Raw genomic sequence first — 19,799 nt, 5'->3', positions numbered from 1 at the left:
TAGTAGTCATTTTAGTGTTTCTTTGAAAAAATTTAGTCATCCATTTTCTCCACTACTACTGAATGTTTTAGGGCCGGCCAATCAGGGATGGTTGTGCCTTAAAAAAATAAAATAAAAATAAAAAACTACTTTCTGTTGTGTTTCAAGAATAATCAGATGTAAAATAAAGTAGATGAGCATTTGATAAGCTCTATTTTTAAAAGTGTTGTGAATATAAAAAACAATGTAAAGGTGTTTGTTAAATTTTAATGTGAGTGATATAATATATTCTATATAATGACAAAAATAAATATGCTAGTGGATGGTGGCGAAGACAGTGGTGGCGGAGGCAGTGGTTGTGATGAAAATGGCAATGGCAATGGCGATGGCGATGGTACCAATAGTAAGTTGTGTTGGTGGGGTGTAAAGGTAGCACTGGTGGCAGCAGAAGTGATGGCAATTGTGGTGTGGTGGTGGTGGTGTCATTAGCGGTGACATCGATGGTGGTGCTAAGGTCGGTGGTGGTGTAAGATTGGTGGTTGCAATTGTAGGTGATGACAACAACGTCGGTGACAATGGAAATGGGGGTAGCTGTAGTGATGGCAGTGACAACGGTTGGGGGTGGTCGTGCCAATAGTGAGGTGTGGTGGTTTGCGTGCAAAGATAACACTGGTGGTAAGGGCAGCGGTGGACTGTTATGATGGTGGTGGCAGAAGTTATTGTGGTTGTGGTGGCGGTTGTAGTGGTTGTGGCGTGGTGACAATTGTGGTGGCAAAGATGGTGACAACCATTGTCACTCCCCGACCCGCGAATAAAGACTATTCACGAGCTAGGGTGTGAACCATATCTTGGTTGTAGAATTTATTTCTATAGCTAGCTAATATATGGCTCACATCCTAGCTCGTGAATAGTTTTTATTCGCGGGTCAGGGCGTGACAACCATGGTGGTGGTTGTGTAAGGTAAGTGGTTGTAGTAGTATGTAGTGGGGTCACTTTGTTCTCTAAGCAATAATGTAATTTTTTAAAATTAATGAGGGTATTGGATGAATGAAAAATATTCATTAAAAGCTCTCGGCTTTTATGAAAGCAGTTTTAAAAGCAACTTACGTACTGCCATTGTTCTAAAAATCCCCGTCTAGCGCCGCCTAGGCCCCGCCTAGGCGCTAGGCCCCAGCCCACCGCCCCGATTAATGCCTAGGCCCCAGCCCACCGCCTAGACCACCTAAGCACCCGCCTAGACCACCTAAGCACCCGCCTAGCCCGCCTAGCCCACCTAGGCACCCGCCTAGACCCGCTTAGGTTGCAACTCACCAAGACAGAAAATACATAACTTTCATTTTGCATTTTGTTTTTTTCCAATAAATTGTAAGAGACTTGTTGCATACTTGAATGAACAAACATTATATCCTTATTTCACATGTTTTCATTATGTTCCAATACTTCATGATATATATGCATTCTATTTTGTAGTTTATGATGAAATTATATATATTTCAAGTAGAAGCAGACACTTATTTACATGAAATATGATAGATTTACTTAAATCCGCCTAGTCCGCCTAGGCGCCCGACTAGCGCCTAGCGACTTTTAGAACCTTACGTACTGCTTATATATATGTGCATATATATATATATATTATTTTTTTTGCGAAAAAAAAGAAGAAGATTAAATTAAAGAAAAACCTCGGAGATATATATATATATATACACAATATGTTTCTATATAACTTTGGACAAGTGAAATAAAAAGATTAGCTGTAATCAAAATCAAATAATGCAAAAATGAGTGTGACACCATTAAATTGTCCCCCAAGTGACTGTATTTTTGTCCTCTTGCCCACACGATTTTCACATAATCCACACGCTGCTAAAATTCATTAATAAAAAAATGGCCAGAAACACCGCGGCAGTTGCCTACCAAGTTACCAACTGCAGTCTCCCATTCTATATAAACGCCCTTCAACTTCCATCATAAGCATCAAGCACTTCACCTTCACAACCAAATTCTAGACAAACAAAAACACTAAATCGTAAAGATTAATTAATTAAATTATGGTTTATGAGTATGTTCTTGCTGGTGTCCTGGTTTCTTTGTTGAGTTCTGTTTTCTTCCTCATCATAAACACCACCTACAGCGAAAAGAAGAAGGAAGACGTCGCGAATGTTTCTGAAACTGGTGTTTTTTTGGAGACGGAGATTGAGAAAAATACTGATGTTGTCATTGTTGGTGCTGGAGTTGCTGGTGCTGCTCTTGCTTACACTCTTGGGAAGGTGATCATCATTTCTCTCTCTTTATCTTCATAATCTACATTCTCTAGTTTATATTTTCTTTTCTTTTTTTAAGATGAATGAATGTTCAATAGAAATCGTAATCATCGTCAATCGTTATTAGCATTATAGTTTTTCAACTCTAGCTATTTTTTGACATTTTATTGATTCATTTTTTTCTTAATTAAAACCCGATTTCATAGTTAACAATGCTTGAAACATCGTTTTTAACCAGGGATAACAAGAATGGACCTTAATATTACCCTAAACGCGCTTTTTAAATGTTTCTCACTAACATTTGTAGCATTTATATAAACCGTACAATGGAGGATTCAGTCAATAAATGAAGTTATCAAAGCCAATTTCTTTGTTTTTATCTTTATGAGTTGGCTCTAATGTGGGGTGCTAATTCCAATAGTGCAGTCCAAACCGTATATAGTCTTGTTCACACAGCTAAACTTTGGTTTATGGCAGTTTGTAACTGTCATTCGTTTGGCTAATTAAGCATTCGGATCTTCTTGTCCTAGCGGAGCTTAATTAAAGTTGTAATTATGTAGCCTTTTGAGTTAATCCTGAGTTTTGGTTCTTGTTAAATATAGGAAGGACGGCGTGTACATGTGATCGAAAGAGACTTGAACGAGCCAGACAGAATTGTTGGTGAACTATTGCAACCTGGAGGCTATCTCAAGTTGATTGAATTAGGTCTTGAAGATTGTGCTAATGAGTCCATTGATGCTCAAAAAGTGTTTGGTTATGCCCTTTACAAAAATGGCAATGACACAAAACTGTCATATCCCTTAGAAACATATAGTTCAGATATCGCCGGGAGAAGTTTCCACAATGGACGTTTCATCCAAAGAATGCGCGAAAGGGCTGCAACTCTTTCAAAGTACGTAAATTCCCATTTTCCTTCTGAGTATGATGAGAAGGTCATCATGATTTCTTGGCTGTGATTGTTTTGTACCTCTTATTCATGTCTGACAGTGTTTTCTTTGCAGTGTGAAAATGGAACAAGGAACAGTGACAACACTAATTGAAGAAAATGGCATTATCAGAGGAGTGATGTACAAGAACAAGGCCGGAGAGGAGATGAGAACATATGCTCCGCTAACCATAGTATGCGATGGCTGCTTTTCAAATCTGCGCCGCTCTATCTCTACTCCCAATGTAATTCATTGATTTCAGTCTTTAGAATTCGAACATTTCTTTTATATTTTAGCATTGAAGTGTTTGCTATTATAGACCAACAAGACTAACTTCTCTAAATACTGCAGATTGAAAATCCATCCTGCTTTGTCGGTTTGATCTTGGAGAACTGTGAGCTTCCTCATGCAAACCATGGACATGTGATTTTGGGAGACCCTTCCCCCATCTTGTTTTATCCTATTAGTAGTACCGAGGTTCGTTGTTTGGTAGATGTACCCGGCACAAAAGTACCATCAGTAGCTAACGGTGAAATGGCTCAGTATTTGAAAACTGTGGTGGCTCCTCAGGTATTTATTATTTTGCTTGACTTTATTAAATTTCAATGTCATTCATTTCGACCGAAAGGGACTAATCTGCTGAATTTGTCTCTTCAGGTTCCCCATCAGCTCTTAAAGGCTTTTCTAGCAGCGGTTGATAAAGGAATCATCAGAACAATGCAAAACAAAAGCATGCCGGCTGCTCCTCAGCCCACCCCTGGCGCAATTTTATTGGGGGATGCTTTCAACATGAGACACCCTTTAACTGGAGGAGGGATGACTGTGGCTCTTTCCGACATTGTTCTTCTCAGGGATCTTTTGAGACCCCTAAGTGACTTCAACGATGCACCTGCTTTGTGCGATTATCTCGAATCATTTTACACGCTCCGCAAGGTATATTGCTGCATTTACGATATGTAAATTAAAATTCTCTCTTATCAGACAGTCTGACATGTTATGTTGTTACGTCAAGCACTGATTCACAATTTGACAACATAACAAGTCAGATATATATATCTTGGCGAGAGCATATTATCATGCATGTGGAAATGTGTCTGATGAAATTAGTTAATTTTCATTGCAGCCTGTGTCATCTACTATAAACACATTGGCCGGTGCCCTTTACAAGGTGTTTTGTGCTTCGCCTGACCTCGCAAGACAGGAAATGCGTGAAGCATGTTTCGACTACTTGAGCCTTGGCGGCATCTGTTCAAATGGACCAATATCTCTACTCTCCGGTCTTAACCCTTGTCCAGTCAGCCTGTTTCTCCATTTCTTTGCTGTGGCTGTCTATGGAGTCGGCCGCTTAATGATTCCATTCCCTACACCGAAACGGATGTGGTTAGGGGCTAGATTGATCGTGGTATGTTTACTCATTTTCCCAGTACCTTCTCATCTGCAAGCTTGTTATAAGTCATATTACAAACAATACAAACATGAATCGCTAACTAATCTTTTGGTTTTCAATTTTCAGAGTGCATCAGGAATCATATTCCCGATTATTAAAGCCGAAGGAGTTAGACAGATGTTCTTTCCTGCAACAATGCCAGCATATTACAGAGCTCCTCCTGTTCACAGAAGAATCGAAACAAGAACGAAGCTTAAATGTTAAGAGAAAAACCAAACAAAATACTTGTATCATATTAGCATTTACCCTCGCAAACAAGGTGAGGGATCAAAGCTGAAATTAGGAAAGAAAGCCGAGCAATTATGTTTCTCAATTCTTTTTAGCATTTGTTATTCTGCAAGAAACTTGTATCAAACTCTTGCAGTTCGTAGTTAACCTAGACATATTTTTTTCAATGTTTGACTTAATTTGTTCCACACGTGAAGTCTTCAACTCTTGCAAGTTTCAACTTTCAACTACTTTTCTTTTGGGGAAAATCTTGGGTAAAATCTTGGAGGCATTCTGTATTGTTTAGAATTCATTAGGAAAGTGGCAGTGTTCCACCATGTCGTTCATTCATATTTTAATTAAAACACTTGTATTTGTTTTTCTTAATGTCCACTAATAATAACTTATGCTTATACTGTAAGAAAATGTTCATAGGGAGATCGTGCTTGAGACTTCAAAATTTAACATATAATATAACATGTATGACAAGATCTAGCAATTAAATCAACGTGTAAAGCTAGATCCGGTGGAAGCAAAAACCATGTGAAATAAACTAAATTCCCTTTAAAGATCAAAGATCTAAATTGTGGATGTATCCACATGTTAAAATTTGGCGAAATGGCCAGTTTTCCGAAACAAAAGCCCAATGAGTGGGTCTCTTGGGCTACCTTTGTACTCTAAAGTCATTTTACAACTTAAATCAAGCCCAATGAGTGCCCTATGTACTAAGCTAATCTGAAAACTATTTTAAGGCCCAATATAGACGTATAAACGTCAATTTAATTAATTGATTTTTTTTTCAATTAATTTCTACCTCCATCCAAATTTAAACCACAATATTACTAGGTTATTGTGAAGCTCAGCCCACTCCTCCATCTCTTAATGTAGAAAATAATATTGTTTGTTAAAAAAAAAAATTAATCTAATTAATTAATTGCTTCATCATTTGGTGTTCATCCCAATCTATGGGTGTGCGGTCTATTAGAGCATGTCTAATGGTAGGGGCAAGAGTCAGGGACTAAAGACGAAATCTAGCCCCAAAAGTGACACTATTTATGAAATCTTGCCTTTCAAATTTTTATTGCTCTAATGGTAAAAGAGGTTAGACGCTAAAAAGTGTTAGGTGATGATTTTTATTGACTACCAATTCTATCATAAATAAAGTTTATAGCTACAGTGTCTAAAGTAAAGCCAATGTTCTACAAATCGGCCTAGGTGGCCGCCTAGTCGCTACACGGTGGTCATCCATCCCGATTCGATCCAAATCGAGAGGAAAATAGGAGAAGAGAATAAGTAGGCTGCAACTAGGGTGCCTAGGCAGGTGCTGGAGGCTCAGTAGGTCTAAGCATGGTTGAGAAAGGAAAGACGCAGGGCCTCTGTTTTTAATTTGGAGAACGAGGAACACAGCTTTTTTTCGAGGAAGAAGACGATGCATAGGAAAACTTCATCTGCCAATCCCATGTGACAAACATATTTTTAACTGTTGCCCAATACCAACGTGCCACCTAACATCCCACTTGTTGAATGGGTTTGAAAAAAACTACGAAACTAACATACAAAGCCCTTAAACTTTACACATATATCCATATTTATAATTATTTATTCAAAATATATTTTTTTAAGTACATAAGCACTCATTTAATTTTTAAGTATAAACATATACTTATTTACACAAAATATAATAGATTTACTTAAATCCGCTTAGTCCGCCTAAGCACTAGACCCCAGCCCGCCACCCGACTAGTGCCTAACTTCTTTTAAAACCTTAAGTAAAGCTATGAGTTAGAAGTTTAGGAGCCTAGAGTTCTAGTCATAACCGATAAAAGTGGTGGAATGTGCGAAACCACGTATTGGATCACTCCAGTGCGGCATGAAGTCGTTGACACCGAGTATTGGCCCCTTAAGGAGTCCTCGGTACAAGCTGGGGCTAAACTAGCCTCTTGAAATGCCTTAGGTTATTTTATTTTATTTTTTGAACAAACGATATTATTTATACTAAGGGAGAGAGGGTGTGTTTAGTCTCACAATGAGTTAGCAATAATATGGTTTAAATTAACCTTTAGCGAGAGCTGAACCTAAGACTTCTCACTTATAAATGAAGAGGAATACTATTAAGTAGCTACCCTAGGCTATTTTAACTTTGACAGGATACGTCTTTGTCATTTAAATCACTCAATTCCTCGCCGATTAGGATAAACATAAGAATGTCTTTTTAATCCAACTTCTTTATATTACTTCTTCTTTTAAGGCATACATCTAACAGTTTACGATGTAATAATCCATGTTGGTGGTGCAATACCAATATCATTTGATAGCCTCACAATTATTATGTAATTACATTGGATAATAAACTTCGATAATTATGATATAACTTTATTAAAACAAAAGGTAGCTATACAAATTTTTTTTAAAGAATAATGTAGAATTTCTCTACTTGTTGAATATCATGTCTATTATTTCTTTTTATTATAAGCGATATTCTATATAAAAGGAGAGAGAAGGTTTGAATAGGAGACACAATGGGTTGAAGAGGAATATGTTAACCATTAAGGTTGTAAAATTTATCTACTTGATGAATATCATGTCTATTTTTAAATATGAGTATTAGTTGAAAGAAACATGCGAGTAAAGGATAACAAAACTGGACCCCTAAAATTCAAAAATCAGAAATATTTAAAAATGACAAAGTGACTCATATATTGGTTTGGTCACTTGGTTAAAACAGTGTGTCGGTTCCACTAGAGTTTGAAGCCTCTTTTCTTTGGATAAGAATATTTTAGAATATTGCCTAAAACAAATTTGACCGAGTGGTTGTAATGCTCTTAGTAGATGTCTAATGAAATCCAACATTACAAATGCATAACATTCTTAAGAGATGCGCAATGTACCCAATTTCAAAAAGATGTATATCTACACTATTGATGTTCTTACCATTACGAGCCATTTAAAAATCATCTATCTGGAAACATGACAGATTGGTTTAACGTTCTTTGGATATGTGCAACGAAAACCGATAAAACAGACACATAACGCTTGTACAAAATGTGAAATATGTGACATAAACGACGTGTAGCGTTCTTAGAAAACGCAAAACATCTAACAAAAAAGATGTGAAACGTTCTTTGGACGTGTGCAACGACTAAAAAACAAAAAAAAAAAAAAAATAGTAAATCCAATATGCGACCCAACTTCCCAACTTGAACGGTATCCACGCTTTGGCGGGGATTTTATATCTATTGACCTTGACCTGTGGCAAGTCCACACGAATACTAATTCCTTGCTTGTCAAGCATACCTACCTACGCACGGTTACACTGTATAACACACTCTCATGCAGTAAACTACACGCGGCGGGAAAGGAAAGAGTCTTTTGAGCACGCAGTCGATCAGTCGCCCTTTCCTCAGCCGCGAGTCCTCCGCAAAACCCTTTTTCCGATTGTGTCAATCTCCGATTTCTCAACCGATACTCTCGCCAGCGCTTTTTGTGAAGACCCAAAATAGGTATAAAATCCTTCTGTAGATTTTTAATTCTGGTTTTTAATTTTTTTGAACTTTTTATTTGGGTGCCTGCGTTTTCTGGGGTTTACTGGGTGATGATTTTGTGAATTGGTTATGTGTATGTTAAATTTATTAATTTGATTGGTTAAATTTGTTGTTTTTTTTTTTTTTTTTTTTTGGGGGATTTTTACTGCACTTGTTTTTGAGGTTTTATTGGAGATGCTATGTTTCTGTTCGAGTTAATGCCGCTACTGGTTTAGTTAAATTGATTTGTTTTGGGGTGGGGGATGTTTTTGTTGAGAGTTTTTCTCGCAATGTCGTCCCGGAATTGGGAGAAATCTCTGAAGTTAATATACTTTTAGGCAAAATGCTTAGATGACAGAAGTATGAAACACCAAGATGTCGCTTGGCAACTTTTCCAGTTATTTTAATTTTCCTGTTTGTTTCAGTTTTCAAAATCAGAAAACTGTTGGGGTTTTGGAGAAGGGGAGCCAAAGCCACAACCCATTCGCCAATTTATTTATTAATTCAACAACAGAAAAGGGGAGGGGAAGAAGAAGAGAGCGAAAGAGCGCAATTGAGACTTTGGTGGGGGCGGGTTGTTTGTGTTGGGGGGGATGAGGGTTTCTACAGTTTAAGAAGAAAAAAAAATAGTGAAACTCAAAACAGGGTAAAATGCATTTTGGAATAAGCTACCTTTTTGGAGGTTTAGTGGTGGTTCTCCATCTATGCTTTGCAAAGAGGCTGTTTCCACAAACTTTTCCGTTGCGCCAAGGCTCGCTCTCAGAAAGTTACCCGCTAACCATAAAATAATCTAATGCAATCCTAAAACAATGTAGTCTTGGACAAAAGTAAAATTACATCACATAAAACATAAACATAGGATAGGATCATGTAAGTCATATCTCAATATTTTTTATAAATGATTTTAAGTTGATTTTAAGTTTTAGTCTCCCATTGTACAGGGAGATAGACTTGGCACTTGTCTTTACTAAACATGGTTTTTCATCATTTGATTAAGTGCGGTGCAAGTGATTTTATTTAAATCTAGTCATTGGAGATGCTTCCTATAGATATGCTTTGTATGTGGCTTTATTTACCTGAACTGATGGAAGTGTTTAACAGAGAAAAATGCATGTATATATTGTACGATAAATAACATGTAGGTTGTCATTTGGGAGGGTGTTTTATGAAAGCTTATATAGCTCTCCTCAATGTTTGCATTTCTGTACATGCCATTTTTTCTTTTGAATGTAATTGCTTGTGAAGTCCTTTACATAGCTTTAAACCTTACAAAATGTCTGTTGTTTATGGATTCTCTATATTAAAGGCGCGCTCAAGCTGAACACAATATGGATCCAGTCAATTGGAGAACTAAATTTCCTGCAGAGTCTCGAGAAAAAGTTGTGAACAAGATGTAAGTTGAATTGCATTATTCATATCAAAGCATCATTTGAAGTCCCCCGTAAGGGTTTTTCCTTTTCTTATTACTTTGATTCTGTCTTATCATTAGATTTTTGGATTAGTACTTTAAAACTTGTTTAAGTACCTGAAAATTCAATTTTGAGGTGATAAGCTTTATGATGGCTGAACTTGGGTGAGCTTCAGGATGACCAATTGACAAGCCTGGAAGGGAAATATTTAATATATCTTCTGAACTAGATATGAAATTTTTAAGCCAAGTTATGAGAATCGGATTGACTAAATATGTATTACGATACTGTTATTTTACTAAGCGGGTTCTGATTAGTTTACGAATATAATTAATTTTGTAATTTCATTGGTCGGCATGACTCCAGAACAATTTCTCATGCAGTATAAGTAGCTTAATGAAGCGTTTTCCATATTCTGAGCACGAGAAACATATGTCTGATTACAAGAGGATAGCTGTAAATTTCGAGGAAAAGGTTTATATGGTTGCCAGAGACCAGGTAACTTAAGTTATGAGATGCCTTTCTTCTCAAGCTTATATTTCTGTTATTTTCAGAATTTCCCCTCTCGAACCTAACAACCTATGTTTAATTTGGAAATAAACCTAGAAGATAAATCTCTGCAGTTCACTGACGCTTTTTTTATATATATGCTGATTAGAAAGAATAGTTGAGTAAATATTTTTTTATCAGCCTGAAATAAACATTTCTTGTTTAATTTAGCAAGACTATATAATGCGGATCAAATCGAGGTTGGAGTCAAAAAACTTGAATCCAGGTATGCCATTATTTTGAAAACTAAATTATTGAGTTTAGCAATATCAGATTGTTTGAAGTTTTGCTTCTAAAATAGACTGTTTATGTGCATTATGTATGCTCGCCTTCATTTTAAAGAAGAAAACAAAAGTGGGTTATATATATTTTTTCCTTAAATCTGGAATGGTGTTAACATGAAATGTAATGTTAGCTATATCTTTGTTGGGTACACATGATATCATCTTCCCTGGCAACATAATCAAATTTTTTTTAAATCATGAAACAGGAGATCATTTGTGGTTTTTATAGGGAAAATCTGAGAACTGTTTTTTATATCTTTGGTGGCTACAAGAAGCTTTTCTATGAACATTTGCAAAAGGTCTATGCTTACACTGGAAGCTTGAGATATCAAATCTCTCTCTCTCTCTCTCTCTCTCTCTCTCTCTCTCTCTCTTTCTCTCTCTGGTGTGTGTATGTGTGTGTGTGTGTGTGTGTGTGTGTGTGTGTGTGTGTGTATCTTCAAGTCATTTGCTTTCCCAAGTGATACTATTTTTTCAGTAGTGACAGAAGAATATTTACATTTTGAATAGTGATGAATTTGTTGGTCACTATATTCTCAGAAGCTTGTGCTCCGACATGGGACAAGGATTATTTTATATTCTAATACTTGTCGCATGTGTACTTCAACCAACCATTATAATGCCTAACATCAGGAGTTGAACTTACAATGGGAACTTGTAATTACTAGGATTCCAGTTCAGGATCTCCTACATATATTTCTTGTATTCTTCAAAATTTGAATTAATTAATCTTTTTTTATCATTATTTTATAATAACATCGTATGGTATTCATCTCCAAGGTGGTAAGCAAGGCCAATCGATTTCTGTTCAAGCCACAACTCTGTCCCAAGCACATGAACAACATTCATTGCCTAATGTTCAAGATAACAATGCATCTGGTGGAGTCGTTACTAATTTAGCATCTGCACGGCCCACTGTCAGTATTTCGCCTCACGTTGCTTTGCCAAACAATGCTAGTGAAAATTCCAATTTGCAGAGTGTGTTTGGTAATTCACAAAGGTCTGTAGGAAATTTATCAGGGTGTGGCCAACCTTTTAATATTTCTGTCAATAATTTGAGACAGGAGCAAGGGAGACAAAATTCACCCCAGATTGTTTCTCAGCAGAACCATGAGCAGCTAAATCCTCATCTTTATAAGCAGGTAAAGCAGGAAAATATCTCACCGTCATATATAACCCAGAAGCAACTACAGCCGCAGCACCACTACCAACCGAAACTCTTAAACCCTACTCAGCAACACACCTCTCAAAAATCTATGTTGCAAACTCCTGTCATGTGCCCTTCGGAGACACGCGTTGCTCAACTTTCTGATATTTGGCAGGATCAGATGTCTTATTTTGATCAGACAACACAGTCGGGGAATAAGACTCAGTCACAGATAGCCTTTAGGCAAACAAACCAATCACAAGTGGCTCTGGATATTCATCAAAATGTGTCATCAAGTTCACAGAACCCATTAATGCAATCACAAAAGCAAGTACATTTGATAGGGAGAAAGTTGACTGCTACTAATACGCAACAGAGCCACTTAGATGGGCAACCAAATGGCTGCCCTAACTTGCACCAGCAACAGCCCAGGTTACCATGCCAACAGAATACTGTACAACAGCAGTTTCAGGTACAGAAAATAAATCATTCAAGTGCACATCATGAGCAATTGAGTGAAAGAAACAATATGTATGTACTGCCACAAAGCTCACAGCTGCTTGAAACAGAGTGTGCCAGCTCAGGCATGCGCCTATGCGAGGTTAAAATGCAGGGGCAAACCCAACATAAAGCTTCAGTTCTGCTGCCAAATCAAGATCAAGAATCACAAGCAGATTCTCTTGAGAGACGACTGAACTCACAAATACAGCCACAGAAGATGGAACAACTGCCAGATCCATCAGCACAAGATCAGCAGCAAACATATCAAACATCAGGTAAAACTGTGGAACCAAATCATGTATCAACAGAAAAAGTTGATTTATTAAATAAGAAAATAAGTAGAAATACCTTCCTAGATTCATTGTTGATAAATTATTGAGTTGCTAATTTCTATGATCTTATTCCGGAAGTGTGGAAAACTTCTAACTAGGGCAGGCTAGTTCTGATCAACCTAATAATCAAAATTAGCTCACCAAGTTATGTAGTTTGTTGTTAAAATTAGTTCTAACTTCGTAGTAACATTTGGGTATCTGTCTTGAAAATATATGTTCTGACTACCTATTTTCTTATCATTTTGTTGGTTTTGTTATCTACTGATTGACATGACCTTCTCTTCAGTATGAGCCCTGGTTGCTTAATTTCTCTTGCAATTTTTCTGGATTCTCACATCTTTTAGTGGCTCAATAAAATATTTTCATGTGATTATGTATTTGTACGTTCAATATTATTACGAAACTTTTGAATGCTCTATTAACAACTACAAAATCCACCCAACTACATTAGTTGGCTTGTAGGAAATGTAAATATCTGCAGTAATGATGTTATAAGCTCGCTCTTTTTAAACTCATTGTCATTTTCTGCAATCCTGTGTATTTGGAAATTTTCCCTCAATTGTTAATTTTGTACAAAGAAAGGCTCACTTCTTGGGGTGTCTTTTTATTTTGATTCTGTATGGATGTTTCTCTGAAAACCCTTTACAGAATTACATGCAATCATCATCTTATTTCCGCTTTCATCCTGTCAGATCTACTCTCAATTGACTTGCACTCCATCTTTTTATACTCGTTTGACAGGCACACTAACTTCTTCATCTGCGAGAAGGGTTTCATGCACAGAAAACTGGCAAGAGGATGCCTACCAGATGGTAATCTCTCTCTCTCTCTCTCTCTCTTCCTGATTTTGTCAGTAAAACTAAAATTACTATGAGCCCATTGTTGTGTAGGGAAGTTAAGTAAAACTAAAATTACTATGAGCCCATTGTTGTGTAGGGAAGTTAATTAAAGAATAAAGCTGTGACTGAATAATTTTTTAAAATGTTACTTTGCAGCTTCAAAGTCTAAAAAGCAAGTATTTAACACCTCTGACTGATATGTATAATACAATAACGTGTAGGCTCCAGCAGGTAAGTTATCCTTCACTTCAAATTTTCTGCCTTAGGTATCCAACATCTGATCAATGGCTCTCTTACATTAAAATTTTAGGACGACAAGTTTCTATGATTATTTGTTGAAGTTCTCTTAATTTTCTCCAGCTCAACTCTATCTCTCAACAGACAGAAACAGGCAGCATTGAGAAACTTAATTCATTGAGGAATAGGGTGAATACAATCATTTCTAATCTAAGTTTTCCCAAAAGCAATATTCCACCTTCTTACAAGGAGAGTCTGGGTTTATTTGAGAAGTACATTATTTCTATTCTTAGTGTACGTGGAAGGGGAAATTCTGCTCCCTCACAGCAGCATGGACAACAATCTTCTGATGTGCACCCTATGCGTCAATTCGTACAACTTCGTTCTCAAACTTCTCCAGTTCAGACACAGCAAGACGAAAAGAAGCCAACATTTCAGCCTGTGAACTCACAGGATTCTGCAACAATGCAGCGGAGCAATGCAACGAACTTGGAAAACGATTCTAAGTCTGTATCTGAGCACCCAACCCTGCAGCCGACTGAGAAGTATTCAGGAAAGATAGGCTCATTTAACATAGTGCAGCAGGTTTCCTCAGGAACCTTAAATATTCCTAGAAGCAATCTCCAACAACCAAACATTAAGGCCTTGTTGTCACATAGCCCCGTGCATGGACCACAGTCAAACGTGAATGCTTTTGAGCCAAGCTGTAATACACTTCAAGAGATGTGCTTGAAACAACCTAAAGAAGAGCGAGATGTGCAGACTCAGACCCCAAAGCAAGAACTTCAAGATAGGCATGAGATGCTGCACCAATCAGTACAACAAAAACAAATTATGCAACAGCATAGTGGGATGGTAAGGTTGCAATCTGGAGCTTCATTTCCTACTGCTTTGCCCAAAACTTATGGTTCTTCCTGCTCACAAGTTCCTCGGTGTCCTACTATTGACAAGAAAAATCTTCCGATGCCTCTAACAGAAGCTAGAACGACTTTCTATCCCATAAACTCGTGCTCTACTAAAACTTCTTGTTCGGTTCCCTTGCCTTCATCATCTGTCCCGGGAGATTTAGAGAGACCTATTTCTGATACTTCATCCCTATCAAATGCTGGAGATGAACAAGTAAATATTGCAGCAAAATCCCCATCACCCATTGCCATCAGTACTCCTGGGATATCTGTTTCACCCTTACTTGAAGAGTCCAGTAACGTCATTCATTGTGATACATCTACAACAATGTCTGATGAGTTGAGAGCTTCTGAGCAGCCTATTCAGCGCTTAATTAAAGTGGTCAGTTTGAACTGTTGCAAGTTTCTCTTCGATTGTTATAGAAAGTGTTGGATTTACTGCATAACATCAAAATTAAGATATATAAGATGAAATGTAATTTTCTTTTTCCATTTCAGGTGAACTTGATGTCATCTAAAGCACTAAGTGCTTCTGTTTTGGACATTGGCTCTGTAGTTTGTACAACTGATAGGATATCAGGGTCAGCAACACTTACGGGATCTGGAGGTTCAATAGGTGAGGATTTAGCGGGCATGACCAATTATAGTTTGCAGAAGAGTTATTTAACATGGCAAGGTATGACCTTTGGAACAAAAAATATGAAACGCTGCAGAAGTACAGTGCCAATTGATGTCGTTGCGACAGCAACTGGAAGTATCTGTGATAGTTCAAAGTTAAGTGATACGGAGATATTTGACTTGGAGTCAACTGCAATATCTTATATCAAAAGGCCAAGGATTGAGGTATGATGCTGCTCTGAGAGGTTCTTTTTAATTGTTTAAAGCTTATAATTATGATTTATCTAAATAATAGTACCATGTCATGGAGATGCTGTTTACGACAGAAAATCAATTTAGCTGAAAAATTATCATCAGTGTGATCCTTCTGGTTGTTAAGGTTCAGTCATTTTTATATCCTTCACCATCTGATTCAAAAACATGGTCATCTTCCTGTCTCTTCTACTCGAGTACCCAAATACTATTGACTTCTATTTTCTTTCTTTCATTTTCAACAAATGTCTGACTTCTATGACAGGAAATCTGTTGTCATATCTCTCAATTCTTTTAGGGTTGTTTTATTATAGTAGCCCATAGCCTAACCTAGACAATGCCATGAAAAAGATTAAAGTTCATGTATTACGTGTTCTATAATAGTTCTTAAACTTTAAATCCTACCAATCGTTCTCTCATCCATATTTGTTTGAGATGTAGATTCTTTTTCTTTTTTTTTTGTGTCATCTTTTTAAATATATAGCAGTTCTCACTTCTCATCATTATTGGCATAATATATTATCTCCATATTTAAGCCAGGAAAGTTGAATTCCGTGATGGATTTTTCAGCATATTAATTGGTATAACTTTTTAGAAATTGATTCATAATTTTTAGACAGAGAAAGTGATTGTTTTTCACTATTCCAGTTATTTGATATTGTCTTTGAGTTGTTCTGTGGTATCCTATTCTGGTAATCTTTTGTACATCTCTTAAAGTAAGACTCCTGGTAGGGTTCTTCGGGTAAGTCTTAGCTTTGAATTTGTTTAGTCGGTACATAAATCAAAAGAGAAGCAGTATAGAAAAGAATATGAATCTTACCTCCCATCTCAGAATTTTGGGTTTGAGTATGCCTCCTTATGGTTATAATTATATATTACATGTTGCAGGTGAATCAAACCCTGTTAGAAGAAATTACAGCGATCAACTACCAACTAATAGATACTGTACTAGATATCAGTGATGAAGATACCCCTCCGACAGTAGTCTCAGCTCAATTTAGAGGTGGTCAAGGAACCATTGTCCGGTGCTCCTTCATTGCCGTGTCCCTCAGTCCCAATCTGAAGTCACAGCAGGTTTCACCTCAAACGATGTGTCTTACACGCTAGTCTAAATGTGATTCCTAAACTATACATGTGGACTATTCTATGCCAGTATGACTGCTTTTTCATGTCTATGCAGTTTCCCATCCAGCCTTTACGATTGCTTGTTCCTGCAAATTATCCATTGTGCTCTCCCATATTTCTAGACAAGCTGAGAGTGGAAGTCAGGTGAGACATTGCTCTCGCGTACATTTTGTGTACGCCTAGGCATTTCTTGAGTTGTATTCCGGATGTTGAAAATGTACTAGAAACTTTTGGTCTAATCGTTTTGTGTATCCCGGATGAATGAATTTAGCACGTATAGTTTCCGTTTATCCTTTTGGTCTAATCCATTGTTGGTCTGGCAGTGATGAGCTAGAAGATCCATCAGAAAAGGTAAAATCAAAGCTGAATATGTCTCTCCGGAGGCTGACAGAACCCTTGTCACTTGGGGAGATAGCAAGGACGTGGGATGTTTGTGCGCGAGCCGTTGTCTCCGAGTATGCGCAGCAGAATGGGGGAGGAAACTTGAGTTCCAAGTATGGAGAGTGGGAAGACTGTCTCAATGCTTCTTGATTAATCAATTTATATGTCCAAAACACAGTGCTTGTTCAGATTCTGGGCTAATTGTACAGATTCTGGATATTTTTAATTTTATTTATTTTTGTTCCGGATGTTGTAAATTAAGTGTTGCGAATTATGTCACCTTACAAAACTTTGACTATCCGATTGTGTTTACAAATTGTAGAAACTTGTTTTTGAATATTTTATATTGAAATTTACAAGTTTGTTTGGAAATTGTTTTAAAATAACTGATAACGTTTTTTGTGAAAATATTTTTAGAACTAATTCTTAGTAAAACACAAGTGAATCTTGAAAAAAAAAAATGCTTCAAATGCTTCACTAACGATACTTATTGTTGTTGTATGTAATTCTCTTAGAATTGTAAAAATATGAATTTACTTGCCATCAAAGGTAAATCTAGATCGAACGGATTATATGAGAAGAAAATTTTGAGAAAGGGACGGCGGTGATTCAAATTGTCTAAATCGAACGGATAAGCACGGGTGTCAGTCTCGTAATTACAGTTTCCAATGAGGGTTATAAGTGTAATGATAACATAAAGTTACCGTTGCAACTCACCCCTACCCATCTATAATCAAACGGCTACCCTCTCCGTTCTCAAATTTCAAAAATTTGTTGTTATCTCTTCTCTGTCGTGAATCGTGATATTTCTCAATAATCTGCGTTCGTCCTCGTTTATTTCGTATAACCCGTTTTCCCTCAAAGGTATTATTTCTCGTTTTTAATCTCTAATTTCTTGTTTTTAATTATATTTCAATCAATTTATAATTTGGGATTATTATCGATTTAGGGTTCATATGAAGGGTTGATTTGATTTAGGGTTTTTGTAATCATACTTAAACTTGTAAATTATTTGGCTTCGGCTTTGAAACCCACGATTAACATTTCTGTAGGGGTAAACAGTTGCAGAAAGAAAGGCCCTTTAATGCCTAATTAATTTCAGTTTAGTGTTTGTTAAATAAGAAATTGATATTATTAATTATGATTACAGTGTAATCTCTCTTTATCTATCAGTGTTTAATTTTTAAAGACGTCGAATTTCGGGGATGAACGTCTAATCTTGAGTATTTCCTGAGTGTAAGGATCAAGACTACCCAAAAAAGTATTATTTCTTGTGAGGTGTGAATTCCTAGTTCTTTGGTGTCTAATTTCTTTAGTGTTTTAAAAGAATCTTGTCGACTATTTGCGTGCGGATAATGTTTAATATCAACACGTGCAAAAGATGAGTGTAGCGGTGATGAGAATGCTTTGTCGGAGGTGAGGCCACATGAGATTACAACCAGTGATCCTATTAGCATCTTCAGGCTCAATTATATGTGCGAAGGAATATGCTGAATGAGTGTTTTTTACATTGTATCTTGTTTTCGGTAGTGTGTTTGGAACTATATCACAGGCTTAGTTTCCATCGTTTCCGTATGGATTGTTTCTACAGTTAGTAGAGGATCAAATTGAATTGGCTACAGAAGGGAACCAATGGCATCACAACTTGGTAGTTTCTTTCGAGATCAGGATCTCAGCGTTCAAGCTAACGGTACTTGAAAGTCTAGTTATGCTCTTATTTCAGTATCTAAAATTCCTGTATGGCTATAATTATACGGTTAACCCTTATATTATCTGCAACAGGAGCATCTCTTGTGGGGAAGGTTGGTGGCTTGAAATCACAAAGGAAAGCGGGGCTTGGTGGCAGGAAACCGCTTGGTGATCTATCGAATTCAGGGAAGCCTGCTGCTCTGATCCAGGCATTACAAAAGCAGCCTTCCAAGGAAATCATTTGTGATGATTCAAGCAATAAGAAAGGCTTGTCTAAAGTCTCGGATACAGTTCAGACTCGTAGCAGGACGGCGCTAATTGACATTTCAAACAGACAGAATGAACAGGGGCAGAAGAAGAAGCACAACACAAGGCAGGTGAGTGATGTGGCAGAGGGGCATCTTTGTCTTAATGATGTTTCAGGGGAAGGATTTCTGCACAATCATGAAGAGTGCATTAAAGAACAGACCAAGAGTATGGACATGGATCAGTTTCTGATGACACTTGGACTAGATAATGGTATGATTATATGTTTAGAATAGTTTGCGTTTCTTGAAATTCATGATTATCTGGGGACACTTTAATTTATTAGTTGATCTTTTTTTTTGTTCAGGTTCTTCCAAGAAGCTTTCATTTCAAAGTGCACCTCCTCTGCCAAGGAAACATGATGTAAGTTTCGGATTTCATTCTTCTTTTGCTCCAGGAGTATTTTGTATTTTGGATGTTGGGTAACCAATTGCTTTTGTTTTGTCTTTTTTTTTTTTCAGCCCAAGAGTCCCCCGAGGGAGTGGGATTTGGAAGAGATGCCTGAGCATGATTTCCCCTGGCTGTCTGACAAGCTTGACTCTCCACCTCGTTGCAAGTCTCCAAAGTCACTAAATTGCAATGCTGATTCCCTTTTGATTTGGGACGACTGTGACTTCAAGCTGATGGAAACACCATAGTTCCCAATTTTTATTCTCTGAAGTGTGTACATCATGGGACGGAGCATCACAGTACTTCCGGATGGTTTGCTTTTCGTCGATTGTGCAGAATTCGGTTTATGTTTTCTTTGTTTGCTGTGTTAACTGAGCATCATGTAGTTATGGTGATGAATGCTTGATTGTTTTGTTTTGACCGCACATTGTGTAGACATTGATGGATCTGAATATTCGTAGTTTCAATTCAAACCCTCTCTACTTCTTGTA

At 37.1% G+C, this 19,799-nt stretch overlaps 3 protein-coding genes across 6 annotated transcripts; all 3 read left to right on the top strand.

The window, feature by feature from the left end:
• The first annotated feature begins 1,890 nt into the window (after positions 1-1,890).
• Positions 1,891-5,034, top strand: LOC103438574 (squalene monooxygenase SE1-like). Its single transcript, XM_008377106.4, has 7 exons — positions 1,891-2,249; positions 2,846-3,135; positions 3,245-3,413; positions 3,521-3,739; positions 3,827-4,102; positions 4,293-4,571; positions 4,683-5,034. Exons 1-7 carry the CDS (start codon positions 2,031-2,033, stop codon positions 4,818-4,820), a joined length of 1,590 nt encoding a protein of 529 aa, XP_008375328.2. The 5' UTR covers positions 1,891-2,030; the 3' UTR covers positions 4,821-5,034.
• A 3,049-nt stretch (positions 5,035-8,083) lies between these two features.
• Positions 8,084-17,239, top strand: LOC103409985 (mediator of RNA polymerase II transcription subunit 15a-like). 4 transcript variants are annotated; one of them, XM_029105158.2, is made up of 13 exons: positions 8,133-8,323; positions 9,651-9,737; positions 10,137-10,251; positions 10,474-10,528; positions 11,367-11,503; positions 11,651-12,509; positions 13,308-13,378; positions 13,562-13,636; positions 13,766-14,929; positions 15,046-15,390; positions 16,306-16,491; positions 16,598-16,686; positions 16,866-17,239. In XM_029105158.2, the coding sequence occupies exons 2-13, from the start codon at positions 9,673-9,675 to the stop codon at positions 17,071-17,073; spliced, it is 3,369 nt and encodes a 1,122-aa protein (XP_028960991.1). In that variant the 5' UTR covers positions 8,133-8,323; positions 9,651-9,672; the 3' UTR covers positions 17,074-17,239. The 4 variants fall into 4 exon arrangements, with proteins under 4 accessions (XP_028960990.1, XP_028960991.1, XP_070681269.1 ...); XM_029105157.2 differs by having other exon boundaries at positions 8,084-8,323; positions 11,367-12,509; XM_070825168.1 differs by having other exon boundaries at positions 10,120-10,251; positions 11,367-12,509.
• A 389-nt stretch (positions 17,240-17,628) lies between these two features.
• On the top strand, positions 17,629-19,799 carry LOC103438573 (protein PATRONUS 1-like). Its single transcript, XM_029105156.2, has 5 exons — positions 17,629-17,787; positions 18,515-18,613; positions 18,706-19,131; positions 19,226-19,281; positions 19,380-19,799. Exons 2-5 carry the CDS (start codon positions 18,556-18,558, stop codon positions 19,554-19,556), a joined length of 717 nt encoding a protein of 238 aa, XP_028960989.1. The 5' UTR covers positions 17,629-17,787; positions 18,515-18,555; the 3' UTR covers positions 19,557-19,799.

The sequence above is a fragment of the Malus domestica genome, chromosome 07 (assembly GCF_042453785.1).
Source record: "Malus domestica chromosome 07, GDT2T_hap1".
Classification (NCBI taxonomy): domain Eukaryota; kingdom Viridiplantae; phylum Streptophyta; class Magnoliopsida; order Rosales; family Rosaceae; genus Malus; species Malus domestica.
This window is presented reverse-complemented; position numbering and strand designations above follow the sequence as displayed.

Bases quoted from the DNA above. Each gene is read 5' to 3' on its own strand.
- LOC103438574 (XM_008377106.4), top strand. From the start codon at position 2,031: ATGGTTTATGAGTATGTTCTTGCTGGTGTCCTGGTTTCTTTGTTGAGT. The intron at 2,250-2,845 runs GTGATCATCATT...TGTTAAATATAG, and splicing joins TTGCTTACACTCTTGGGAAG to GAAGGACGGCGTGTACATGT. The intron at 3,414-3,520 runs GTAATTCATTGA...TAAATACTGCAG, and splicing joins GCTCTATCTCTACTCCCAAT to ATTGAAAATCCATCCTGCTT.
- LOC103409985 (XM_029105157.2), top strand. From the start codon at position 9,673: ATGGATCCAGTCAATTGGAGAACTAAATTTCCTGCAGAGTCTCGAGAA. The intron at 10,252-10,473 runs GTAACTTAAGTT...TGTTTAATTTAG, and splicing joins ATATGGTTGCCAGAGACCAG to CAAGACTATATAATGCGGAT. The intron at 14,930-15,045 runs GTCAGTTTGAAC...TTTCCATTTCAG, and splicing joins TTCAGCGCTTAATTAAAGTG to GTGAACTTGATGTCATCTAA.
- LOC103438573 (XM_029105156.2), top strand. From the start codon at position 18,556: ATGGCATCACAACTTGGTAGTTTCTTTCGAGATCAGGATCTCAGCGTT. The intron at 19,132-19,225 runs GTATGATTATAT...TTTTTTGTTCAG, and splicing joins GACACTTGGACTAGATAATG to GTTCTTCCAAGAAGCTTTCA. The intron at 19,282-19,379 runs GTAAGTTTCGGA...TTTTTTTTTCAG, and splicing joins CTCTGCCAAGGAAACATGAT to CCCAAGAGTCCCCCGAGGGA.